General features: G+C 39.2%; 4 protein-coding genes across 6 annotated transcripts in view; 2 read left to right on the plus strand and 2 right to left on the minus strand.

Annotated features, from left to right (window-relative positions):
* Positions 1-4,212, plus strand: part of LOC110380717 (solute carrier organic anion transporter family member 4A1) — a 48,121-nt gene extending 43,909 nt beyond the window's left edge. For both annotated transcript variants that reach the window (XM_064043467.1, XM_064043468.1), the window contains 4 exons: positions 296-510; positions 1,813-1,957; positions 2,280-2,462; positions 2,737-4,212. In XM_064043467.1, coding sequence (XP_063899537.1) covers positions 296-510; positions 1,813-1,957; positions 2,280-2,462; positions 2,737-2,974 — 781 coding nt within the window. In that variant the 3' untranslated portion in view covers positions 2,975-4,212. The remainder of the gene's footprint in view (positions 1-295; positions 511-1,812; positions 1,958-2,279; positions 2,463-2,736) is intronic.
* Positions 4,213-4,700: 488 nt separating this feature from the next.
* Positions 4,701-7,336, minus strand: LOC110380716 (vacuolar protein-sorting-associated protein 25). 2 transcript variants are annotated; one of them, XM_021340798.3, is made up of 3 exons: positions 7,160-7,336; positions 5,335-5,699; positions 4,701-4,967 (listed from the first exon to the last, which is right to left on the minus strand). In XM_021340798.3, the coding sequence occupies exons 1-3, from the start codon at positions 7,207-7,209 to the stop codon at positions 4,855-4,857; spliced, it is 528 nt and encodes a 175-aa protein (XP_021196473.1). In that variant the 5' UTR covers positions 7,210-7,336; the 3' UTR covers positions 4,701-4,854. The 2 variants fall into 2 exon arrangements, with proteins under 2 accessions (XP_021196473.1, XP_049692319.2); XM_049836362.2 differs by lacking the exons at positions 4,701-4,967; positions 7,160-7,336 and adding an exon at positions 5,880-7,153 and having other exon boundaries at positions 5,559-5,699.
* Positions 7,337-7,684: 348 nt separating this feature from the next.
* On the plus strand, positions 7,685-12,268 carry LOC110380722 (NEDD8-conjugating enzyme UBE2F). Its single transcript, XM_021340803.3, has 3 exons — positions 7,685-8,098; positions 8,717-8,878; positions 10,620-12,268. Exons 1-3 carry the CDS (start codon positions 7,817-7,819, stop codon positions 10,731-10,733), a joined length of 558 nt encoding a protein of 185 aa, XP_021196478.1. The 5' UTR covers positions 7,685-7,816; the 3' UTR covers positions 10,734-12,268.
* A 986-nt stretch (positions 12,269-13,254) lies between these two features.
* LOC110380713 (obscurin) overlaps positions 13,255-26,437 on the minus strand; it is a 73,329-nt gene continuing 60,146 nt past the window's right edge. The window contains exons 44-58 of the mRNA XM_064043470.1: positions 25,963-26,138; positions 24,855-25,042; positions 23,952-24,448; positions 23,396-23,633; positions 22,822-22,979; positions 22,252-22,376; positions 21,619-21,917; positions 20,847-21,322; positions 19,238-19,353; positions 18,266-18,377; positions 17,716-17,854; positions 15,868-17,290; positions 14,785-14,966; positions 14,287-14,436; positions 13,255-13,976 (exon numbers count right to left, since the gene is read on the minus strand). Coding sequence (XP_063899540.1) covers positions 13,833-13,976; positions 14,287-14,436; positions 14,785-14,966; positions 15,868-17,290; positions 17,716-17,854; positions 18,266-18,377; positions 19,238-19,353; positions 20,847-21,322; positions 21,619-21,917; positions 22,252-22,376; positions 22,822-22,979; positions 23,396-23,633; positions 23,952-24,448; positions 24,855-25,042; positions 25,963-26,138 — 4,423 coding nt within the window. The 3' untranslated portion in view covers positions 13,255-13,832. The remainder of the gene's footprint in view (positions 13,977-14,286; positions 14,437-14,784; positions 14,967-15,867; positions 17,291-17,715; positions 17,855-18,265; positions 18,378-19,237; positions 19,354-20,846; positions 21,323-21,618; positions 21,918-22,251; positions 22,377-22,821; positions 22,980-23,395; positions 23,634-23,951; positions 24,449-24,854; positions 25,043-25,962; positions 26,139-26,437) is intronic.

The raw sequence follows: 26,437 nt of genomic DNA on the forward strand, positions 1-26,437 counted from the left end.
GCAATTTTGAGTGTGCCTGATGCAATTACAATTTCGTTAAATTGAGAGTTAAATAAAAAGAGATTTCTATTATTTGATGGCTCTTTTTGGCCGTTTTTGGCCAGCTGCAAATTCTCCCAAATGTAGGAACATCAGCCCTTGAAATCGTATTCTATCCCCTAATTTGCAATTGGAGATTAAATTTTGGCATTAGTTTCAAAATATGTCCCACGTATGTCCAATGTCTAATCGTCAAACAAAGTATGGATCGATTATTACAATCCGCAGATACACTGACATCCTAACTCCTTTCCAGTGGCGATCCCCTAACAGCGCTCTGCAACACGGATTGTTCATGTGCCGCGGCAGCATACTCGCCGGTGTGCGGCGCGGACGGCGCGGTGTACTACTCCGCGTGCCACGCCGGCTGCGCGCGCGTCACGCTGGCTGGCTCGGCGCAGCTCTACCACCAGTGCTCCTGTATCGTGGCGAGGGATAATGTCACGCTGCCGAGATATGAGGTTGATGGAGGTGAGGTTTACAAACAAGCATAGGCAGTAAATATAATGTCGGGATAATGATGTCTGAACACCTTTTTCACACACGGTCGGTTAGCTCCATTGCGCCATCGAGGTCGTCAAAAATAGCTTTCATAAAACCTCGTAAAAACTCTTAATCCTAATGTGAGTAGTATATCAAATAAATGTGTCAAAGCGGTAAGAACTATAGACACCTTAACGAAATACAATGCTTCATTAGAGAAGAATGAAACTACTTCTTCATTCAAACCGATACGATAACTCAACTTACGATAAGCCGGTGCTCGCTCGCATAGGATTTTGTGAATATCAAGTCATAAGTCTGTTAAAATGCTTAGGTCCGACTTTCCAGTAACCTGTAAATAAATCATCTACATAATATTAATTTTTAGTGTCCGACCGAAACTGGTTTTCCAGCCGAAACCGAAACCGAAACCGAATGTTCGGCCGTGGCTTCAGTTTCGGCCGAAACCGAAACCGAAACTCACATGGTCAAGTATAAAATTTCTTAAAATACTGAAATTTGGTGTTTTTTACCATTATTTTGCATTAATTAGGGTATGAAGTGGAAACACAGTATATTAATTCAGTTTGTTGTAGGTATTGTAATCATTTATTTAATACAATAAATACTTGCAAACAGCTTTTGATGTATATACTTTTATCAAAGTACTGCCAAATCGGATTTGTTTCTCGTTGTGACATTTTACTCTGAAACAATTAAAAATAAAACCGTAACAATAACAATCGGACAATAGGTCATCGGAATGAAAAACAAATCTCGAATAAGATTACCTATAAAATGTAATTTATGAAATTAAACACTTCACATTTTTTATTTACTTACAATTTCTTTTTTACATGTGACTTCATTTGTTAATAACAACAAAACAGTTATTGACTCAATATTTAATTAACTATATAAATCATTCAAGTACAGAAACAAAACAAAAACTTACATGTTATCAGTTTCATCAAAACATAACCTCCAAATAATGTTTCCGTCGGACGCACACGCACTGACTAAGTTTTATTGCATTACTACGGAGCTATCCGAACGGCACACGATGATTCCTGAACAGAGCCGACGGCTTACGACACAGCTTTGCCGCGGAAAACGAAGTTAGGCGAACGTGCGTGACCTTGCGAGATAAGTTTCGGTTTCGGCAAAAGTTTCGGCCGATTTTGGCCGAAACCGAAACTGCAGCCGAAACTTGATTTTTGGCCGAAACTCGGCCGAAACCGAAACCGAAACCGAAAGTTCGGTCGGACATTATTAATTTTATATTCCCAGTGTCAAACTCATCGATCTCGTACGAGGCTATCAACAGTATCTGCGCGACGGACTGTCCGTTCTTGTGGCTGTTTGTGTGCCTCTCCTTCGGCGTCATGCTGTTCACGTTCCTGGCTACCATGCCTGCGCTGTCAGCTACATTGAGGTACGTATAAAACAACATCATCATCATCATCTGCATTTTTTCTCGTCCTGATGCTGGGCATAAGCCTTCTCTCACACAGAGAAGGCATTTACAATGTTTTTTCTTCAATCTTTGAAGTATTACAACATGACGTGCACGTTAGAACTGAGGCCTTAAGGATGTTCAGCTATACCTACTGTAACTTCATGGATGATGTTAAGTCAATAATTTCCGAAGATCATTTAGAAGGCCACCGCTTTTGTCTTTTTGTACTCTATCCTGATAATTGGCCTCTTCTGAACACGGAAACTCCAAAAATGTCTAATTTTTATATCCTGAACAGATGTGTTCGCGAAGACCAGCGTTCATTCGCGCTCGGTATCCAGTGGATCAAGGTTCGGCTGCTGGGAACCATCCCGGCTCCGCTACTGTTCGGCTTCCTCATCGACCTGTCGTGTTCGCTGTGGTCCACCTCGTGTGACAAGACTGGCGCTTGCTTGCAGTATGATAACTATAATATGAGCAGGTAAGACGATAACACAACTTTTTTAAGAAGAAGAGCACGGGTTGTGATTCAAATGATTCCTTATACCTTCATATTCATTGATTTTCTGACCAAAGCTGAAGGGAAACTTCGTGTTCTTATCTGTGTATAAAAACTCCTAAAATTACCATCTAGGTATCTCAGGCATGAAGGTGTTCAATGTTCACATTTGTTCAATTAACTCACTGAAGAATGACAACGCCTATAAGCCTAAAAAACTCTCTTTACATTTATTTTTCGTCTGCTTCTTTTCCAGATACATGCTTGGTATAGCACTGGTAGGCAAGCTATGTTCCCTCCTATTCTTCTTCCTAGCCTGGTGGTTCTACCGTCCTCCAGGCAGCAAGAACGGGAATGCCGTAGTTCCTTCAGTGGACCTCGTGGTTTGCGCCGAAAAGACCAACGGCAATGTCACCAGTGTAGCCAACGGCACCGTGGAACGAGGCACTAATGGTTACTGTAATGCGGCTTTGGAGTGTAGCGACCATTTGTAAGGAAGTTAATGAAAGGATTTCTATTTGACAATGTTAAAAAAAGTTCCCAAGAGATAGATGGCGTTGTACCTACGAGTAACGTACCAAGATCAGCGCCATCTAGGCATCAGCTAGGAAAAAAATAAACAGAAAATCCCTTATTAATATTTTATTATACCTACTGGTAGAAATGATTGAATGAAATTAGTCGTAAATGACCATTTTATAAGGTGTTTTCGATATTGTAAGTCAATGGCTCACGAAGACGGGTTTAGTGGTAGTCGTATGTAACAAATAGCGAGGCCAATAATCATAGTTCGTGGGAACATTCTCGAATTTTGTGTATTGATGATTAATAACCGTGACTTTGTAAATATTGTGGAACCAATACTAGTAGCTACTTACAGTAATAAGAATAGGGTTATGAACAATTTTTAGAAGGAAATTGTATCATAACTATTTGAAGTCGAAAATATGTATTTAACTATACAGGCGGGCTATATGCCTGTAGCTAAGTATTTTTTAATATATGAAACATTTTTGGTGTTTAACTGATTTTAGTAGTCGCTGGCACCTAAAAATGCACAATTTAGTTATACGCCTAATTTTCGAGTTGTGTACATTATAAAATTACTGAATTATACATTCCAAAATAATAATAACATGAATAGTTCTGTTGTAAAATATCTGTGATGTAATAGTATGTAGATAATTGTAAGAATGACGCCGATGTAAGCTCCTATACTAAGATTTTTAGTGTGTGTAGATTTGTGCACCTAAGTATCAAACGGGGTGCGTAGATTTTTTCAAAGGTGCAACTAAGAATATTTTGGCGGATGTAGAATTTGAGTTAATTTTTAAATTATTTATCAATGCTACTTGTAAGTACATACCTATTTTATTTTTAAAGTTGTTATTTTCCTGTTCTCGTTATTTTTTACTTGGTATTTTTGTAAAAACTACGCACCCCAATCTAGGCCGTATGTATAATTAAGTAGAGTACAATTTGGGAAGGCACAATTTTGGATATTATTTTAACTTTTTGAACACCATCAAGATAAAGGTTAGGGTACACTTGTACATAGTTTCTAACTTATTTGTTGTTAAAGCAAAAACAATAGTTGTTAAAATTGTATTTTGGTTGAAGACTGATTGTTTACTAGTAATTAATAAAATATAATAAATAGTTTATATTAAGAATAGGTCTGTATAAAATAATTTTGGATGTGACTGTACTTTTACTGAATTAAAGGATGATGCCATACAATAGCCACTTTTAGGTGGTTATTAGCACCAAAAAATGAGTCAAATTTTAAATGATCCTTTAATTCATAGAAGGTAGAGTTCATTCAAAACCATTTTTAAATTAGATAATGCAACTTCAAACAAAATATCAATCAGTGGTCTGTACATATTTGGCCTAAAACAAACATCTGTGGATCCAAATTTAGGATCCATAATGAACCGTTAGAATCTACTGCCATTGGTAAAATGAATGCAATAGTAATTCGTATTTTATACAAAAATGCAATTTGTAAAAATTTTACATCGTTTTTCTAATGTAATTTGTATCATATAATGTAGGTCATCAATTTTGAAATTGTACAATTTTACACGGATTGATTGGAATAAAAATCATAAAATAAATGTCTATTTGTACTTTTATGTTTCCAATTTCTTCTACCCAGCCTACAAAGAGAATTTCGAAATTATTTTGAAAAGGATTACTTTGAAAAGAAACTACATATTAAAAATATGAATTAAACATATATAATATATATTCCAACATTAAAAAATGCTTATAACTTAACAAAATGCATTATAACACTTTCATATTTGTATTAAAAATTGTGTACTTAGAATAATTGCTTAGAAACAGAGCTAGCTATCTCACAGAGGTCTCAGAAAAACTTAACACCTTGGCTATCGTCAAATTCCATCAGTTCACATTTACCTTTCACTTCTAAATTCTTTAAAGCCTTCAATAGAACACTCATGTCCAGGCCGTGGAACTCTGAAACATAAAATATTGAATATTAGATTACAACATTAACATACACCTTATCTATTATACTGCGAAAACTACTGAACCGGTTTCCAGAATCAATTTTTCCCTCTTGGAAAGCTACTCTTCCCAAGTAACAGGCTATATATTATCCCAGTACGGGCAGTAGTTTCCACGGGACGCGGATAAAACCGCGGAAAAGCAGCTAGTATATTATAATATAGGACAATTCCAAAATGAAAATTAAGGTGTAAATAAAGGACATAATTTAATAAACTCTCTCATTATTCTAGACTAGATAGCAAGAAATCTCTTGTTTTATCTTATCTACTATAGAGTTCATCTAAATAACATTGTAAGCCTGCATAATAGTTACCTTGATCAACAGTATTCTCTCCTTCCCTCAATTCAAATAATGTACAAACAGAGTTATTCATTCCATTATTGCAAGCCCAGTTATAAACTAAGTTGCCCCACTCGTCAAGCGAGTGCCAGTACACCTCCCATACATTTTTACTCTTATCTATAGGTGCAGCTCTTCCAGTCTTAGCCATATCTTCAAGGATAGTTAGTATCGCTTCTTGTGATAACTTTCTCTTAATCTCCGCGTTATTAAAAAGTGGACTATTCTGAGATTCTCTTACGTCTATGGTTGATTGTTTGTTCGATTTTAAGTATTCTGTTATAAGTTGCTGCCATGCTTCTAATTGCTTTGCTCTTGTTTCTGTGTGAGGTTGAATTCTGAAACAATTGATAAAGAAAATTATAGACTTGTTAAGTAATTCATTTTCTTAGTGTTTATGAATTATCAGTTTTGATGAAATTCCAAGACATCTTCGAAATATAAAACGGCAATGACAATAGCTCTCTTCAGGTAAATTGTTACTATTCAAATATCTTCCATATTGATACAGTACTTACATTCTTGTTCCTTATTAATCGATTCAATGTATTTCTCATACACTTCTATCATTCTGTTCTCAGTATCCCTTCTTTTAGGCAATGTTGCTACCGACTTTGGTTCCAAGTCAGTCAGAGCAAGTTTATAGAAAATCTTTGAGTTTCCAGTTTCCACATAGGGGAAGTTTTCAACATAATTGGAGGAGAAACTTATCATTATTGAACAGTCTTTTGCTATTGCACTTATCAACGCCAAGTGAGTTGGATCTATAGTTTTAAGAAATGTTTCTCTGTCATTTGGTTGGATCAAATCTAATTGTTTTAAGTGTAGTTGTTCAAGCAATTTAGTGACATAATCAGTGTGTTTAATATTCACATCTTTGATGTCAAAAGGCCTTGTCTCTGATATTTTTTGTAGTTGCAATAATTTGTATAGGAATGCATTTTTCTTAAGCATATTGCTTTCAAAGCATTGAGTGGGTACTTCATTCATCACAGTTTTTTTAGTTTTCTCAAGTGTAATGTATGGTGAATTGTTATCACTCAGTAGGATATCTATGATAAAATGTAAAAATAGTTGTGAGTCACTAAAATAACTCATGTTTTGTACAAAACTTTCAAAGTCATTTTGAGATGACTTTTCATGAAAAATTAAGGTCCCATCTTTGAATAATTTGAAGTTATTTTGTGGATTGTTTATCATGTTCATCAGTGAGTATTTCATTCTCTCTCTGTCGCCAGAGAACAAGTCTAGAGGACAATAGTGACTAGTCTGCTTGATAGCTCCACTCTGCAGTTTGAGATATTGTTTTAAACAGTAATAACACTTGGAGTACTTCCTAAGGTTGGCTGATAAGAAACCTTCTTTTGGTTTGATCTCTATACAATAGTTAGTTTCGCAAGAAGGACTGACAATTGACAGGTTTGTGGCTTTTATGACAGTCTTACAGAGTACTGACTTGAACGTTCTATTAGCTGGACGAAATGGTAGCAGCAATTTGATTAATTCTGCTAAATCATGTTCAGATATCTCTATAGCTTCTTCCACACCATAGAACCGGTTTTCCAGCAATGGTACCATGATCAAATTAACAAAGTTCACTGAGTCATGCACATTTTTCTGATCGGCGGTTTTCTCGTCCTCCTTGATAAGACGTAGCACGTAATCCGTTTCCAATAGTTGAACCACGATGTGAGCGTTCCCCTCGTTTATATATTTCCAAGATTTACCTAATAACTTCATGTTTCCTAGCCCAAACTGGCAAGTTCGTAATAAGTATAAATAAACAAGATTTACTTACGTAAAAAAGGGAGGAAAGTTATACTGCCAAGGCCACGTGATATCTGCCATCACAATAAACAAATGTTTAGCGTGTTTTTCTAAATACAAATATAGTTTAATTGCAAATATTTAGTTTAAAACACTTTACGCCTAGCAGCTGATTAATCTTAGTTTGACGTAGAATGAATGAAACTGCTTTTTTTGACAGGTGTGCCACAGATCCCAAATTTTGATTGAAGATCAATGTTTTTCGGTTTTTTGGACGGTTAAAACCAGTTAAAATTAAAAAAAACGAAACTGCCCACCGTCTGACTGCGCCAACCTTTGCTTAAACCTTTCCATGCCATGACCTTGCCATGAGCTTATATTATTATTTGTGGATAGTCACTGAAAAGTTATAAAAAAAATAAGTAAACGTTTTTATTATACTCACTGCAATGTAGTTAATTAGATCGAGAATATCCTCATATATTTAAAAAATGATGCTAAAAGACCAATATTTACAAAGGCACTTCTTTAAAAAAAAGTTGCATCCGTCATAATTTTGACATTATATTGACAAACGGGAACGAAATTTGCGTTTTGCGTACATGCAAAAAACTCCTATTGCTAATTTATTTTTTACTTCTGCTATGTTATAGTTTCTCTCACACCAATATCTTCATAGTTTTAAACAATGATTACGCTTAATAGGAAATTGAAAAAGGAGCACACTGCTGAGCCTCCAAATGGGCTGACTGCTAATGATTCAGTGGTGAGAAGAATATCAGTGAGGGATAAATTGTTGATAAAAGAAGTGCAGGAAATGAATGAAAACCTCCCTGCTACGTGTAGTGTACATTTCGAGGACCCTAACGTGTTGAGTGAGTTCATATTGACTGTTGCGCCTGATGAAGGGTATTGGCAGGGAGGCAAATTCAAATTCAGTGTTTTTGTTACAGACGACTATAATATGGCTGTGAGTATTGCTTATAAATTATTTATCACATTCAGTAACACATCTGTATGCCCAGAATTTTGAAGAATGCTATCACAGTTTGTCTTCAAACAAGTTTTCACTTAATCTTTTAACTCCCTAATTTACATATTAATTACTTGCTCCAGTGTCCCAACCAATTTTGAATTTCGCCCAATAATTCATTATTAAACTTTACGATGGTATTTTGTGGCTAAATTATCATTATGAGTTTGTGTTAGAAGCCACAGATGTTTCTAGAACTTCTCTCTCTTTTTCATAAAGAACAGTTTTATGTCACATTATTGTGTATTTTCATAGGTTATTGAAACAGTATATTCATACTCATCAACTTTATGAAATATGTATTATCTGTGTTTTTAATGGAACATCTGTTATTATTATTCCTGTCTCAGTGTCTCTTTGATTTGACCTTCTCTTGTTGTTGACTTGAATCAATATGTTTACTCCTTTTGTTTTACAAAAGACTACATTTTGGTTTCATTGTTTAAAAGTAATTTGAGGATAATAACTCAATATCAAGTAGTAAATTAAATAGTCAAACATAAACACTACTTTGTAAATAAAGTTCCCTTAATCTTTAATAATTTACCATTTCAGCCACCAAGAGTAAAATGTTTGACACGGTTGTGGCACCCTAACATCAATGTGGATGGTGACGTGTGCCTGTCCCTGCTGCGTCAGACCTCCATCGATGAGCACGGCTGGGCACCCACCAGGAGACTGAAGGATGTTGTGTGGGGACTAAATGCTTTATTTACTGTGAGTAGCAAACTGTGACTAAATGAGGACAAAATAAGTGGAGTTTCCTGTTTGTTCCTTTCCCTAAGAAGCTACACTTTAGAATAGAGAACTAGTTTCAACCTTGTTGATATTCCTGACATTCAAAAGGGACCTTGTGGCCTAATTGATGAGACATTGACTTAATGTTAGTAATTAAAAATACAGCCTATAAAGTAAAATATTGTACCATAAATTAAGCCTATTTTTCTCTGATTGTCAGACAGAATTGTATTTTTAGCAGAGTTTGCAGTACTATTTATTAAACTTAAGTCCATAGTTGTAACTACCTACATATTAAGGTTTCACACCCTAGGGATTGAACCTAGAACTTTCTGGCCAGTAGTAGCACTTGAAGCCACAAAAAAAAACAAACAATTTTGTGATAAAAAGAAAAGATATTTATGGCTTTTTTATTCATCATTCCAATCTGCCATTAATTCAGCGTGATTACAAAGACTGAAAGACAATAAATCTTAGGCCTTATCAGTTGAATACAATGCCACTGCAGTTCTTTAGAGGGTGTTCACCTCTTTTTGTGTTGCACTGAGATTTTATTACTACCATTGTTTGCACAACAAAAAATATATCTCAATTTTCCTTATAATTGTTTTTATATGATTTTAGATAGAGATACATGGTTAGGGCTGCCATTTCAAATTTCGCCAAACCCGGACAAACATTTAAAAAACCCGGACATTTGGCGTAAATCGCATTTTTTCCCTGGACGAGTCCGATTTTTTTTTTTAAACAAAACAAGACCTAATTTTTAATATTACCATATAATATTTAAATTCAATGAGGTGCTTCCTTACATGAAAAGTCAGACCCGTCTCTAGCTCATGTAGTAGGTACCTAGTATTGAAAGATTGTGACTTAATGTATTTCGAAGGTCATAAATAAGAAAGCTCATATGGAAACTAGGAGTTACCTTCTTGTAGTAATAGGACTTTAAAACGGCGCTACCTTTTTGATAGGTTAGACAAAAAAATGTAGAAAAATATAAAAAATTGAAAAGTGAAGTTGCCGCGAGCGTAGCGAGTGCGAAAATTTTTGAGTTTTGGGTCACTAAAGCACCTAAACTTGTATAATAATAAAAATCCGCAAAGTGAAGAAGCCGCAAGCGAAGCGAGCGCAAAATTTTTTAAATATTGGGAAATTAAAGTAGCTAAACGCCAAAAAAAATCGTTTCAAGAAAATAAAGTCGCGAGCGAAGCGAGCGTGAAAATTTTTGAGTTTTGGGAAACTTCGAGTTCTTCGAGCCCGCGGCGCCCGGGTTATTCGCATACCCTGCACCATAGGTTAAGACGGCCCTGTGAAAAATGTCCGGGTTTTCCCCGGACTCTTCTTGAAAACCCGCCCGGACGGCCCCCGGACGGCCTCCAAACGAGGACAAATCCGGGGAAACCCGGACGGATGGCAGCCCTACATGGTAAAACCATACCTTTTTTATTTATTTTTTTACACGACGTCAAAAATCATCAAATGACCCCTCCCGCTGTGGGTTAGCAGCGGTGAGGGGGTGTCCTTACTGACTAAAAACCGTCGTGTGCGTCGTGTCGTGTGTTGCCTTTTATGTACCAGGGCCGCGGTAACTCTTTCGTACAATCCCGCAGCGTAAAACCATACCTTAGTCATAGGTTTTGTTTATTCATAATCATCATCATCATCTCAGCCATTTTGTTTATTAAGTAAAGATATTAATGAAAACTTATTGTTCCAGGATCTCTTAAATTTCGAGGACCCTTTAAACATAGAAGCAGCAGAAATGTATAACAAGAACAAAATTGAGTTCCAGGCTAAAGTTCAAGACTATATTGCTAAAGGCAAAAGATGAAACTTAAGTAATCAACCCACAACTGTATCGCTAGAGAACATTTTAACGATGCCACGGTTTTTATCACACGGGAAACTTAGCATGGGAAACAAACAATGTTATTGTTCAAATAGATGCTTACAACGTGCTTCCAACTACATTAGAGGTGTATAAACTTATATTACTGGTTCTTGTTTAACCAATTCATCATCATCAATTAGTAAATGAAGTTTTGATATTTTTTATGCAGTAGGTTTGCTAGAATTATATTTTCTTCTTTGAGTGTGTCATTAAAACTAATTTGTGATGCAACAGTTAACGTAAATTATTCACATAGTTAATTAATATGTCATAGAAACACATTTGATGATGTAGTCATTAATTAGCAATAATAAAATAACGATATTCTAAACGACCAGAGGATTATGATGGAAACATTTTAGTGAGAATTTTGTAATAGACAAATGATACAAACAATGATTGGTGTTAATAGATTTAATATTAATATATTTAATCATGTAAAAACTGTGTTATTATAGTCAGTTCTAGTTCATCATAAGGCTCTTTATATATTGCACAATTGAAATACTTATGTATTTAACGGCGCGTCTAGGCGCATTATTACTACTCAGCCGCATCAGCTACCCTATTGTAACATTATTGACTCAGCAATATATAGCTGAGTCATTCGTGGACGTCAGTGTCCGTAAAATATTTTTAAATATTTTTGGTGGTCACGCAATTTTTTTGCCAACATTGCAGGCAAAAATCGCAGAAAAATGTAGCTTGTTTAGACGCGCCCTTAGATACATACTCATTTTGTAAGCAAATTTTGCACATATTTTTATACAAAAGCAAAGCAATACTGTGTGGTCTTATGAAATACATGATATACATATTTGCAGTGTGAAATGCATATATGAGTTTATATTAAGATATTATAAAAACACGCTTATTTAGAAATTGTAGCTGTGCCCCGCGTTTTTCAACACGTAATATACAAATCCGAGTGGTACCTAGTTCCTAGTATTGGCGCGTTTAACTATGCAGTTAATTATTTACTAGCTTAGTGCCAAATTGTTCTCGAAGCGATGAAATCGGATGCAATGCAATTTTACCCATTTTTTTATACTTATCTTTACCCTTATCTGTACCCTTTACTATGCTAAATTGCCACGTCCCATGCTAAATTTCCCAATCGTAGTATATTGTATAATATAATAAATACTCCAAAATAAGCAGTGATCATATTATGAATTTGTGTTTCGAAAACTGGTGTATTTTTTATGAAATTAAATTCTTGCAAGAAAAGTTCTTGAAAACAATTTATAGTGTAAAAAAAATAATAGTGACAATGGTCTTCCTGTATTTTAGGAATATATTAATTGTATATTACTGAAAGGTTTAAATTTATTAAAAAATATGCCAGTTTGATATTTACCATAGAAATAAAACGCGCGTTGATCGCGACTATTTAAAATTGTATGTAATTTGTGCATGTCATACTTTGAAACAATGAAATAGATTTTTGAATAAAATCAATTTTCATATCATAATGTAAGTAAACTGTTATTGTGTCCTCATTACTTTGTAGAATGCAATCGTTGCTACGGTGGAATGAAATGAACTGAAATCGTTTATTTGCTAGTTGGAAATTACATACACGTCATTTTAAGAACGCTGAGGTGGCTCCTAATAACTTTCGAAACCAGCGTTTTTTTTCGAAGGGCGAAGGCGAAGATGGGGAAGGGAAAGGAAATCCTTACTAATATTATAAATCGGAAAGTGAGTTTGTTTGTTTGTTTGTTTGTTCCGCTTTCACGCCGTAACTACTGAACCGATTGCTTTGAAATTTTGCAGACGTAAAGTTAGAAGTCCGGATTAAATAATAGGGTACTTTTTATCCCGAAAAAAATAGATATTCCCGAGGGAAAACAAAAATATTGTTTGCTTGATGGATGGATTGTAGATGGCGCTGTGTGTCGTTTAAAACAAGGTAATATATTGCAAACGAATATAAACATGTAAATTTAGAAGCTAAATGATACGATAATGAATCCCCGAAAATGAGGAATTCCCGAGGGATGATGTACAATTTGTTTAATCGTCTAAACTGTTTTTTTGTACATCTACTTATATATTCCAAACGAATATGAACATATAAATTTAGAAGCTAAATGATACGATAATGAATCCTCGAAAATGAGGAATTCCCGAGGGATGACGTACAATTTGTTTTATCGTCTTAACTGTTTTTTTTACATCTACTTATCCTGAAATAACTATAATTCAACGAATTACTAATTGGTATAAGTATTAGTTAAGTTATTTAGTTCTTGAGGAATGCGATAGATGGCGCTGGGTGTTTTTAAAACCGGTACCGCGGCCCTGGTATATAAAAGGCCTAGGACGGAACAGGACGATTTTAGTCAGTAAGAGTCTGACACTCCCTCACCGCTGCTAACCCACAGCGGGAGGGGTGAACCGAATTTCACGCGGGCGAAGCCGCGGGCGGAAAGCTAGTATTAAATAAAAATGTCAGTTTATCAAATTAATGCTCTTTATTAAGTGTAATTAATACTGGAGCATCAATATTCCAATTAGTATAAATAATAAATAAATAGTAAAAATTTGTATACAATAAATAGCTTAACATTAACAAAACCGTCGTAACATTTGTTCTTTATGACTAGATTTTCGTTTGGATGATATTCAAATGTACATGATGTTTGTATGAAAAATGTATTTTGAGTAGACACGTGGAATTTCCAATGTTGTAGATGGGTAGTGTGTAAAAATCGTACAGTCAAATCGAAGTCCAGATCTCTAAGTTTTTATTTCATGTAAAAAAATCTACAGGACTCAAACTTGACCGCTTTACGCTTATAGCGGTTTTTCTTTTTTAATTTGAGCTTAACTTTAACATTTTACAATTTGATACAAATTTTCACGTCAATTTGCAAGTATTAAGATGCTTTTTAGAATCTAATTTTATTGTTCACGAAATACAATACTGTCCTAATGTTTTAATGGTTACACTTTCATCAACGACAGAAGGTCATAACCGCCATACAAAACTGGACGCTACCCATCTACACACAAGGTGTGTAATCCCAGGTGTTAGTGTGAGGAGAAGGTGGTGAGGAGTTCGTCCTGGATGCTGTTGGATCGCGCCAGCTGCCGCGCGGCGCCGAAGGCCGCGCCCACCGTGTCCGCTTGAGATGCTTCACGGGACTTGCGCTCGTGGTACGAGTCTGAGAACTCCTGGGGGGAACGGAACATTCCGCGTTAGATTTGGGTCAGTTGGCAGGCAAAACGAAAAGGATCAAGTTTATATCTTAAATAACATCTAGCCATCTCCTAATTTCTCCGACATAGGCTTTGAAATTTTCCATCAATTAGGATAATTAATAAATTGAATAATTTGCAACCTACGGGAATATCGATGACAATAGTTGAAAGACATTCTTTGGCTCGAAAAACTCATTCCATAGCTGACCACTTTATGAGGAGTTAACTTTGATTGATGACTGTACCTATATTTAATGATGAAGAACATCTTTTGTCCCCTTACCTTCAGTCTGTTGCCGAGGAAGACGGCCCGCTCGCGCTTCTTGTTCATGAAGTCGCTTTGCGTGAGCCAGCGGTGCTCGTAGCACTCCTCCGTCAGCGGCCGCTTCAGCGGGACCTTCTTGAACAGGAACATCAGGAACCGGGTCGCCTCCTAAGATAGGACAGAAATTTTAAGTTTATATTCAAGATTTTAATTATTCATATATTTATGTTACTTGCACTTAGGTCTGTCTGGAATAATACACTATCATATCCTTCACAAAATTCCGGTGATCTACTATGAAACATGACACTTGACTAGAAATAAATCAAAATTAAGATGGAGATCGAGCTACAAGGGATGCATAATAGTAGGTATTCCTATTTCTCAATAGGAATAAATCCTCTAACATGAAGATGTGCAGTGAATTATTCAATTCCTGGGCGTAGGAAGATGTCTTTGGTGACGTTTGTACAAATCAATGTGCATTTTATCATGCAAACCAGCTCGGGATCTTACCTGTGTAATCTCCTTATAGAGATGTTCAAACCGGAACCTGACAAAGGAGATGTTCTGCTTGGTCTCCGCGTCGTCAGCTCCTCTGAAGGGCGAGACGCCGGACAGCATGATGTATGTCAGTACTCCTACTGACCAGATGTCCGTCTGCGGGTACGCTGGCTCGTCGTTTATTATTTCTGGTGCTGTATGAACAAGTAAATTAATTAGAAAACTTTGTAAGCATTCCTTATAATAGGGATATAAGTTTGTAAGACAGAAACAATATGTAAGGTGTAGAGCTTTGCAGTATGTAAAATGAGTCTTCAAAAAATAATGTAGTAAATATATGTCGGAGACGGTCATTAGTACGGACACTAAACGAGACGCAAGCGCGCCATCTGGTGGCGTTTCCGGTGAAACAACATTTTGGCGCGCTTGGCAGAGTCGTGGTGGTCGGCGTGGCGTCGACGGAGCTCAGTCTTCGTTGAGTCGTCGTGTTGCACACATCTCGAAACTGCCCTACGTCACGTCTAGTGTACCTAGTGTTATTGCCTAGTGTTGTAGTACCGTTGTAGATCTATATTGTAAAGTGTCTTTTGAAATTAAAGTGTAAAGGTTCTTCTAACCTAACAGACAGACATGGTGTTGCTGGGGAGTTTGTTCCGCCACTTCTTCTCCCCAGCCAAAACACATAGGAAGTGGCGAAGGGCGGGCGTTTTGGGGGCTGTCTTTTGTTCTGACTAATTTGAATAAACGTTTTTGAGTTTTGAGTTCTTTTGAGTTATCTCTTTGTACAATTACCCTAACTGATGTCGGACAATAGTGCCATTCTGATGATGTTTCGTCGCCCAATCCGACATATAATAAATTCCACCAAGGATCGATTATTCCATTTAGAAATAGAATTACTCGTAAGTAATTTTTTTGATGAAGCTTGACATTTACATTAATCTAAGTGCGATTCTATGTGAATCTAGAGAGGTGCTCGTAGTTAAGTAACAGTCACAAGAGTCAATCGATCATAAAGTTAAGCAGTGTTTGTTTTTGGAGCAAAAGGTCATCTAAAAGAATTTTGGTACATAAAGTTTAAGTTTGTAGTCTTACCTTTGTATTCCAATTCTCCAACTTGTGGTACACTGGTGCCCAATTTGGTAACTTTGTGTGCGGAGCCGAAGTCGATCAGTTTGACTTGGATAGACCTGACGGACGCCATCACCACGTTGTCAGGTTGCAGGTCCAAGTGGCAGTAGCCTCGCCAGTGAAGGTATTGAAGACCATCTAGAATCTGTGTGACAATGGTAGCAACCATCTGTTCAGTGTAATCGTGACGACTAGACAAGTACGTGAGGATATCAGCACCCTGAAGTTTTTCTAGAATAAGGGCAGATACGGAAGACCCAGGCGCCTGGTACGCAGCTATTAAGTTCGATATCCTCTCATGTCTCAGCCTCCTTAAGCATTCGAATTCCCTCTGAATCTGGACCTCAGTGTCGGGACGGTTCTCCAAGATCTTGGAGACCACAACGTTGTCGTTCGTCTTGTCGATACCCTTGACGACCATCGAGAACTTTCCGCGCCATAGTTCCGATACGAAGCTGTAACGTTCAGTGAACTGCTGAGAAGACACCCACTCCACTGGTTTATCCTCGATGGAATAATCCAGTTTGGGCTTATTCTCTTCCAAAGTGACCTCTTGTCCTGATTCAGTGATTTGTTGAAGATGTCTCATGGCTTTGGTGACTTCGATTTTAGGTGCTCCGGAGTTTTTGGTCTTGACGAGGTGTGTGGGGATGCCCTTGTCGCTCCAGCCGATCCTGTTGCGCGAGGAGAGACGGAACTGGTAGCTGGTGTCGGGAGACAGGTTCCTGACGACGAAGAACTCGTGGTCGATGTTGTTGGCGACGTCACGCCACTCCACGCTGTCGCCCGCCTTGTACTGCAGGCTGTAGCAGATCACTGTCGAGTTGCCGTCGTATTTCGGCTGCTTCCATCTCAGCAGTACTTCAGTGTCCGACACTTCGGCGGCTGTGGGACTGTCTGGTGCATCAGGAGTGGTTGCTTCAACGATCCTAGTCCTGGCTACAGTTTGACCAACTTTGTTTCTGGCAACAACCTTGTAGAATCCGATATCGTGATGCTTAGCGGGCTCGAACCTGAGAGTGGACCTGCCTTCTTCGTCTTCGATGATCTTGATGCGTTGTCCTTCGGCGATGACCATGTCGTTCTTGAACCATTGGATGACGGGTTTGGGGTCTCCGACGGCGAAGCAGGAGAGTTGTGCGGTCTCCCCCTCTCTGACGGGGAGGAGTTGTGGCTTCTCGCGGAAGAAGGGGAGTTGTCCGTCTTTCTTGGACTCCATGAAGGCCTGTGCCTCTGCGTATGAGTCGAGGCGGGTGCCGAGCTCGTGTCGCAGGCGGCGGATGGTGTAGGACTCGGTGCCGTAGTTGTTGATCCTCTCGCGACGCTCGTCGTCGATCTCCTCGTCCATTATGTCCGTGAAGCGACGACGCTCGCGGATGATTGGGGTCTGGAAATGACAGAGTAAAATGATAAATATTGACTTTTATGACTTTTGATGCTCAATTCTTTTCCGCGTTAGAGGGGGCCTGTGCCCAGCAGTGGGACGATAAAAAAGCTGTAACAGTAAAGCCACGTATTCACTGGGAAACAATTGTTTATAAACACTGTTTCAGAAACAAATCTACGTGTTTCTGAAACAAATAATTTTGTTTCTGTAAACACTACGTGTTTATCGAATGTTTCTGTGCTCGTAACGTAAAATACGTGGCTTAACTTTTGAATGAACTACGTTTTTGTTCATCCACATGTTACTTTTATATTTTGAAGCGAAATGTTCTTGCTTTATGTCACAGCTCAATTGTTCATCATTAACTTACGACCATACCAAGTAAACATGAAAAACTCGCCAAATTTCAAAGTTACCATACATACCCTAGGATCATAAGTATCGAAGACGTTGAGGCTGTACCCGGGCGAGCGGTCGCAGGCCACCTTCATGTACTCGCGCAGCCGCACCGGGAACTGCGTGTCGCGCAGCTGCAGTAAGTACGTGTCCGGACCGTTCTGGTAGCTGGAACGGGGAAAGGTAGATGTTAGGATTTGTACGTTTGTATATTTTTTTCAATAGACAAATAAATGTGATTTATGTGGGTATGTCACAGAAAAAAGCGTTTGTCTGGTGTCTCAAGTAGACTTATATACCCCGCTTTCTGACCATTTTGTTTTGAACTGACATTCTGAACTCGCACAGTAAACAAATTCTTGCTGGCGAGCGGTGCGGACTGCAGTTTTGAAAGTTGTTGGAAGATCGAAGACGGAACTTATTTGCTCAAAATTGTGATACATGGAGCTAAAAACATATTATTATTCTCGTTCATTATTCATAAGAAGTCTTCTTTCAACCGCCATGTCCTGGCCCCCTATGCATCTCAAAAAGTTTAGCTTTTAAATAATCGTAAAATTTATAATGAACAATACATACTGGCTCTCGGACTTGGCGGAGACCTCCCAGTCGGGATGGTCCCACTGCTTGAAGTTGACGTCGTGCTCGCCTGGCTGTCGATCGTGTGGGGGACGCTCGCGTTCCGGTGTTGCTGTGGGTTACCAATACAGATAAATATGTATGTTGCTATTTGATTTATTTATTTTTTTGTTCTCTACCTTTCTTCCGAAACATTGCTGCTTGACATAACCTCTTCTACCAGAAAATTATCATTCTATGTTGCAGTTTTTTTCCTACACTCTGTTTCCTAGTTGTTTGTTTACATTGACAGAATGAGAAAGGGGCTGCTGATATTATTAGTGAGGTAAGACTTTTGTACCTATTAAGGTAATAGGGTATTACATGCATTTTTGAAATATATCTTAAATAAATTCTTTAGTCTTAATATATCTCTAAAAAATTAAAAATATTTTTTTTTCTCACGTTATGTACGAATATAAATTAATTGTTTTATCATAATTTCAAATTTCGCGCGTATTTCGCGAAAACGCGGCACACAACGGTCGCCATGATTGTTTTTTGGTCATGACGTCATTACGTTAGTAAAAAACTACAGCTGTCAGTAATACATATTTTGATATGTATTGAAAATTTTAACTGACATTTTTGTTTACTACCGTAATCACGTCATTAGCATGGCGGCGACATTTCGTAGTGTTCAAAGACAGATAAAAAAACCTAAAAACTTTAAACTGCAATAAAAAATATATTTATGTACCTTACGAAGTGATACTAACATTTCCCGATTGCTTTTCCTCTAAACAATCATTGTAATACACTTTTAATTTTTTTCTCATCTAGACTAAAATACCCTATTTGAAAAGTACAGAATGTTACAAAGATGTAATATTCCCTAATATCTTTGAAAACAAACAAAACCGAAGATTGAATTAAACCATCGACACAGCAAAAAATGAAAATAAATTACAAAATAAGTAACACTGTACTAACCTTCAGGCGTATGCGTCTCTCCTGGCGGGTACACCATCTTGGAGGGATGCTCGTAGGCCCCGCTCAGAGGCTTGCGTCGGAACCACGTACGGCATTGCGCGTTACTCGTCCAGTCCCTGATCCAATCAATCACTCCCTTTATAGCCTTCATTTTCACAAAAAATCACAACAACACTATTTTTTGTACAAAAAAATCTTTTTTTCCCCCGTATTTCCCTTCAAAGAGTTACATAGTACTGCTTGGCTGCTTCTCAAAGCCACGTCTAAGAGTCTAACATGGTCATTGATAAAAATGTTTACGTTGTGTGAACCGTACATGGCGATGCCAATTTTATTTTTAAGTATTGGCTCGATGTAATTGATTGAGGAGCGTGCCAAATATATCTATGTGATGTAATGTTGAATCATTGTGATTTTCCGGCTTGGATTAGAGCTCCTGTACATTGCAAACTGTTAGTCGGCCGATAGTTTGTTTGGGCTTATAAATCAGCATGAAGTTGAATGGGAGTATGCATTATTAAATAGATGAGGTATTTAGCTGGTATCAGACCGATTGAAAACTGTGATCAGAATAAAGATTTTCCCTATAAAACAAAATTGCCAACCAACGGTCAACTGTCGGCCGACTGTTTAGTTTGCAGTGTGCGCGTACTCGTAGGGTGTGCGGTTACGCACTGATGTTTTAGGTTTGCGATCATAGCATGAGTTGCAATTTGTATCCATAGTCGAAGTCTCGTGACAGATATCAATTTTATATGTAGCTACTGAGATATATTTTTTTAGATTAATTGCAAACATCATCATCCATCCTCCGAGCCTTTTTCCCAACTATGTTGGGGTCGGCTTCCAGTCTAACCGGATTCAGCTGAGTACCAGTGCTTTACAAGAAGCGACTGCCTATCTGACCTCCTCAACCCAGTTACCCAGGCAACCCGATACCCCTTGGTTAGACTGGTGTCAGACTTACTGGCTTCTGACTACCCGTAACGACTGCCAAGGATTCAATGACAGCCGGGACCTACAGTTTAACGTGCCATCCGAAACACAGTCATTGGTGTCTAAGATATACTTAGAAAGTACATACAAACTTAGAAAAGTTGCATTGGTACTTGCCTGACCTGGAATCGAACCCGCGCCCTCATACTCGAGAGGTTGGTTCTTTGCCCACTAGGCCACCACGACTTTTTCTAGGCCACCACGACTTTTTACTAGGCCACCACGACTTTTTAATTAGATTAATTGCAAACATAGCTTCTAATTTTGGTATTAAGATTGCTAGTAAGAAGAAACTTTGTATTCTTAGACGCTTGCCTTATATTTTGACGTAACAATGACTGAAGAGTTGTCGCGTGCCCAACGTAATGTTGCAGTGAGCACACACCTTTATTATTGCATCAAGATTAATTAGTAGTAAATCTAACGCCTACACAATAAGAAAGGAATCTCGACACATGAGAAATGTGACTGATATATTTTTTGAGGCCAGAACTGTCATCATCAGAAATGGATTTATAAAACTTTGACAGCTTTCAGATATATTTAGATAACTATTTTTAAAAGAAATTGTGACATGTGACCATATATGGCCCTAAAGTGGACTGAAACTTACCTATACAAATTGTAGTAATTCCTGAGCCTATCAGTAGAGATCTGGTACTCTTCATGATAAATCTTATCGGCTAACGTCAGCCAGGGGTGTGAGAGTGCCGTATTGACGTCCATACGCTCATGCCAGTTGAAGATCAGCAGCTTGGAGATGAAGTCCCGGCTCTCGGTACTGAGTCGTGACCACCACTCTTCGTCGTGCCAATCCCAGGTGCCTTCACGGATTCTGGTGAGGGTTTCCCGGTCATTGACTCCTCTGAAGGGAGAGTGTCCGCTGAGGAGTATGTATGTGATGATGCCGATGCTCCACATGTCTGCAGCGAAGGAGACGCCTTCTCCGGAGGCTACCTCGGGGGCCACGAACTCTGGCATGCCGTAGTCGAGGGAGGCGTGCTTGTTGAACTGTATGCGGCGCGAGAGGCCGAAGTCGCACAGTTTGATGGAGTCGCTGCCCGCGTGGGATAGGAGGAGTTCGCCGATCTGTGGGAATGGGGATTTGTTTTGAGGTCTATTGAATTGCAATGGTCTTTTCGAGAATCAAATTAATATATTTGGAGAATTCAATGAAAAAGTCTATCAGAAACTTTATAGGCTTGAAAAGAATTGGTGGTTTGTCAACGACAATGATTCAACAAAACAAATTAATCAGATCCAAATAAGCAAAAGTGGCTTTCATGGAATTCAGTTTGACGAAAATTTTGATAAGCTTTCGCGAGCACCATCTTTTCTATATTCTACACCTTTCACTATCAATATTTAACCAAAAGAGCACTCACCGTCAACCCCAAATGCGCGACACTATTGTCATGCATATACTTGATGCCCCTCAGCACCTGCCGGATATACCCGGCTATCTCCCTCTCCGTGTAGCCCTGACTCCTCAGCAGCCGGTCCCGCACCAGTTCCCCTCCAGCTGCAAGTTCCAGCACCAGGGCGAGGGTATGCTCGTGCTCGTAAGCGTCTTGGAGACGGACGAGGTGACGGTCGTTGAGAAGGTTGAGGATGTCCAGCTCGTTCTTCATGAAGGGTTTCAGGTCTGAGTGGCCGTGCATGATCTTGGCTGCGTAGTTGCGGCCTGGGGGAAAGATGTAGCGAATTAGATTTATATTTAAAGTCTGCCTGTATAGAGGTCGTTCTGTCCGAAATGATAAAAGGTATAGGTAAGTACGTTTCCTAAATTGTCGCAAAGAAACAGAGATTTTAGATTAACATTTAGAACATTGTGATTGGTTGTGTCATCGAAAAGTTGCCATAAGTCTTTTCTGTTTTTTACTTTCTTGACATTTTAGGCTTCTGAGATATACACTTATTTTGTTGTTTATAAATATAAACCATTTTGTATTGTCTTCTCCGTAAAATAGTGTCTTCCAAAATAACCTTTTATTATTATTATTCTTTGATAGCATTACCAGTAAGTCTCTCAGCAGCATGGTAGACGACGCCCTGCACGCCGCGGCCGAGCTCGTCGCCGAGGTCGTAGAAGTCGCCGAACGGCTTCGTCGAAGCCTTTATACGCGGAGGGTGCTCACGCATTCTGGGATAATAATAATAATATAGCCTTTATTTCCATGCAAGTTACATTGAAGGTACATAAAACAAAACTGAATAAAATCCTGGGATACAAGAATACCTATAATAATAATTATGTGGTGCCATATAAAAGGAGAGAGGACCCTTAGGAATTTCGAAATGTTCATTAATTTAAAATTTATAAAATTATTGGGTGATTTTCCCCCCTAAATTACAGGTTTTGCGAAATTCTGAGCATATCATATTTTTTCCTCTTACAATGGCACATAAAGCTCAAAGACAACCTCGTCTCGTCAACAAAAAATAATTAATTCAAGTTATTTTCTGACTTGATAATTTCGGATTTTTTTACTTGATGATAAAGTTGTCAAATATGGTATATAACTGCTCTCTCAACAATTGTCACAGCAAAATCAACCTTCACACCTCACAACAGAGTCCAATCTCACCTGTCATTATAATCATGTTCCGACTCCTCGACATGCAGCATGGCGGACGAGCTGATGGAGCCGGCCACGTTCCGCGCGGAGATGGAGTACAGGCCCTCGTCCTTCAGGATCGCGTCGTGGATCACCAGGATACACGTGTCCGGCTCGATGAACTGGATCTGTGGAGGGAGGAATACATATTTGAAGTCTGACTAAGAAAAAGAAACTCTCAAAACAAGACTTTTCTTACTGTGGAGCAGGGTGATTAGGTAATGCTTATTCTTCTTTGTATTAGAAGGGGCTTATATCCAGCAATGGGATGATAAAAAGGCTGATGGAAAATTAGTCTCGCGTCAAATATTTTTACCACTCTGAACTTGGCTATTTGACGCCTCAAGCTTTCTTTATAGTACTGCGCAGACACTAATAGACCACTTCAGAGAGGCAAAGTTATTTGACATGAGCTTTACCAATTGATATATGAAAACTGACTACAACCATGACCAATGCCTCTAGTCCGACAGACTTTCTCTTCACCACCACTTCCCCATACCATCTCACACAAATCCTCACCGCTTTTAGTTTGAAAACTTACCTTAGTCCTACTGCTAGGAGCGAGCGGCTGCCAGTCCTTGTACCACTTGATGTCAGGATACGGCACACCAGTGACCCTGGCCTCCAGCCGAGCGGTCTTCCTCTCCAGCACCACCACCTCTTCAGGTCGCTTGATGAAGGCGGGGTACTCGGCCACTTCTAGACGGACCCGCTGTCTCGCTTGACCGTGCTCGTTGGTAGCTACGGCCTCGTACCAGCCAGCGTCGCGTTCTAACATCCTGGGGAGAAAGAAAGATAATTTAAAATTTTGAAGATAATTACTTTGGCAATTGAAGTGGTCGAGGAGTATAGAATGCTACTGTTACATTATGGCCACATTTTTTAATTTATCTACATATAACGGGAGGAAATGACCACTGGTAATGTTGTGGTAGAAAATTAGGATTATGTTTTTAAATGAAGTTGAGAACATTTTAAGGGACTGGTCTTCTAACTTTAATATTCTTAAATTGAAGAGTTATATTCTTCTGTGAGAAAAGCATATTTTTTATCTGTTTTTTGATACTTTAAATAATATGAGAAGAAAATATACTCACTTGTTAATAAACAGCGTAGCTTGTCCATTCCTGGTGTAACTCCAGTCATATCTCCCTCCGATCTCAATAGGCTCATCATTGAAGAAGTACGTCATCTTCGGCTTAGGGTAGCCATACACGAACCAGAACAGGTTCACATTGTGCCCCTTCACGCCGTACTGGGAGTCATACTCCTGGCGCAAGAACCGTGGAGCTTGAGCATAACCGTCGTGGGGAGGACGTTCAATATCGAAGTCTTTCGGGAAGTAAGGAGACGTTTCTGGTCGGAAGTCGATGCCGGGTTCGAGGTAGGGGATGAACTTGGGCGGGTCGGGCTCGAGCTTGGCGCGGTGGGTGATGGCGAAGGGCGAGGGGTCGCTGACGCCGTATTTGTTCTCGACGCGGATGCGGAACTTGTAGTCGCGGAAGGGCTCCAGGTTGCGGATGTCGCACACGCACGAGCGAAGTCCGGTGCGGGCCGTGAACCAGTCGCCGTCCGGGACTTCGCACATCTCCACCTATGGACATATCAAACATATTTTTATACACAGGTATACTAACCTTATGTACTCCCGTATGTATTTCCTTATGTACTCCAGCTATATGCATACTCTTCTTACTCCCTTCCCCTTGTATAATAGAGTACATAAGGGAAAATATACATAAGAAAGTAAACAAGGGAATAAATAGGGAGACCTCATAATGGAGCACTTAAGGGTAAGGAATAAGGCATAAGGAAGAACATAGGGTGACGAGGTGACGTTGATATTGGTCACTATGGTAGATCAGACTACTTTGTTTTTATTGAATCTTATTCACTCTACCTATGGGAACTACCTATCACTCACTTTTTAAGTACCTTATCAAAAATCCATACTCTAAAATAACAAGATAAATTGACCATATATTTTTCCAGCAGCTTACCTGGTAAGTAACAGGGAACCTAGGTCCATGTGGTATGGAGGGCTTCCAGCCCAGGGTGAGGTGCCTGTCAGCCATGCTCCTGATGATGGGGGGGTCGGCCAGAGGCATGGGGATGCCGGTCTTCTTCATCTTGTCGAAGTCTGAGTACTGGTCGCCTATGGGGCGCTTGGAGACGTGAGGTTCTAAGGCTGAGGAGATAAGAAGTAAATTAATATTGATGTTTTTTCATGTGTATTATTTATGTGTGTATTTTTGTATATACGTCCCATAGGATTTTTCTTAACAATCCAACATATATCTAGACCCGGGATAATTTAGTTGTCCCAAGCGGAACCCACTACAGGCTACGCAGCATTTATCTTTAGACAAAGTCAAAAAAGCATTTGGAAGATGAATCTTTTTGGTTCTCTGGTACATTCTCCCCGGGACTGCGGAATCGTACGTATGGGTTACCACGGCCCTAGTACACAAATGGCTCAAGAAGGAACATGATGGGTTTTTTTCAGTAAGAGTCTGACTTTGCCTCACGCTGCACCTATAGCGGGAGGGGTTATTCGATGATTTCCCACCTGACAAATAAATGGTTCACTATACTATAGACAACAACACTCACTATCATAAGTAAGCTGAGCGGAGCAGCTGTCCTCGCCGTGCGGGTTGTATATCCTGCAGCGGTACGTGCCGACGTCGGTGGGGTCCACGCCGCTGATGGTCAGTCGCAGCAGCCCCGTGCTCTCCTTGTCCATGCTATAGCTACACTATAGACAACAACACTCACTATCATAAGTAAGCTGAGCGGAGCAGCTGTCCTCGCCGTGCGGGTTGTATATCCTGCAGCGGTACGTGCCGACGTCGGTGGGGTCCACGCCGCTGATGGTCAGTCGCAGCAGCCCCGTGCTCTCCTTGTCCATGCTATAGCTACACTATAGACAACAACACTCACTATCATAAGTAAGCTGAGCGGAGCAGCTGTCCTCGCCGTGCGGGTTGTATATCCTGCAGCGGTACGTGCCGACGTCGGTGGGGTCCACGCCGCTGATGGTCAGTCGCAGCAGCCCCGTGCTCTCCTTGTCCATGCTATAGCTACACTATAGACAACAACACTCACTATCATAAGTAAGCTGAGCGGAGCAGCTGTCCTCGCCGTGCGGGTTGTATATCCTGCAGCGGTACGTGCCGACGTCGGTGGGGTCCACGCCGCTGATGGTCAGTCGCAGCAGCCCCGTGCTCTCCTTGTCCATGCGGATGCGTTCGCAGGGGAACAGTCGCTCGTCGTTACGGAACCTGAAAAAATAGGGGGTTAAAAATAAATAAATCGAATTAACACTTGCTTTCATTGCATTGATATCAGATACTTCCATCTTGAACTTCATATGTATCAGCCAGGCCTGCCTCTAAGGGCAAACCTGACACGACTTTCAGCATCTAACCTTTCAGTCTGCTCAAATTGCTCTGAATGTTCACACAATGTCTCAATTTATAGACTTTCTTAGCAATGTGTTCAATATTTTCAAGTATTGCCAGGTCAATTTAAGAATAAACCTACATTCTATAGGAATTGTGTACACTGTACAAATTAAATT

Source organism: Helicoverpa armigera, chromosome 3, assembly GCF_030705265.1.
Source record: "Helicoverpa armigera isolate CAAS_96S chromosome 3, ASM3070526v1, whole genome shotgun sequence".
Lineage (NCBI taxonomy): Eukaryota > Metazoa > Arthropoda > Insecta > Lepidoptera > Noctuidae > Helicoverpa > Helicoverpa armigera.

What these genes read in the sequence shown, in the direction of transcription:
- LOC110380716 (XM_049836362.2), bottom strand. Translation starts at nt 7,101, where the DNA reads ATGAAGTTATTAGGTAAATCTTGGAAATATATAAACGAGGGGAACGCT.
- LOC110380722 (XM_021340803.3), top strand. Translation starts at nt 7,817, where the DNA reads ATGATTACGCTTAATAGGAAATTGAAAAAGGAGCACACTGCTGAGCCT. An exon ending in CAGACGACTATAATATGGCT is followed by an intron (nt 8,099 to 8,716) that starts GTGAGTATTGCT and finishes TTACCATTTCAG; the next exon opens with CCACCAAGAGTAAAATGTTT. An exon ending in GACTAAATGCTTTATTTACT is followed by an intron (nt 8,879 to 10,619) that starts GTGAGTAGCAAA and finishes TTATTGTTCCAG; the next exon opens with GATCTCTTAAATTTCGAGGA.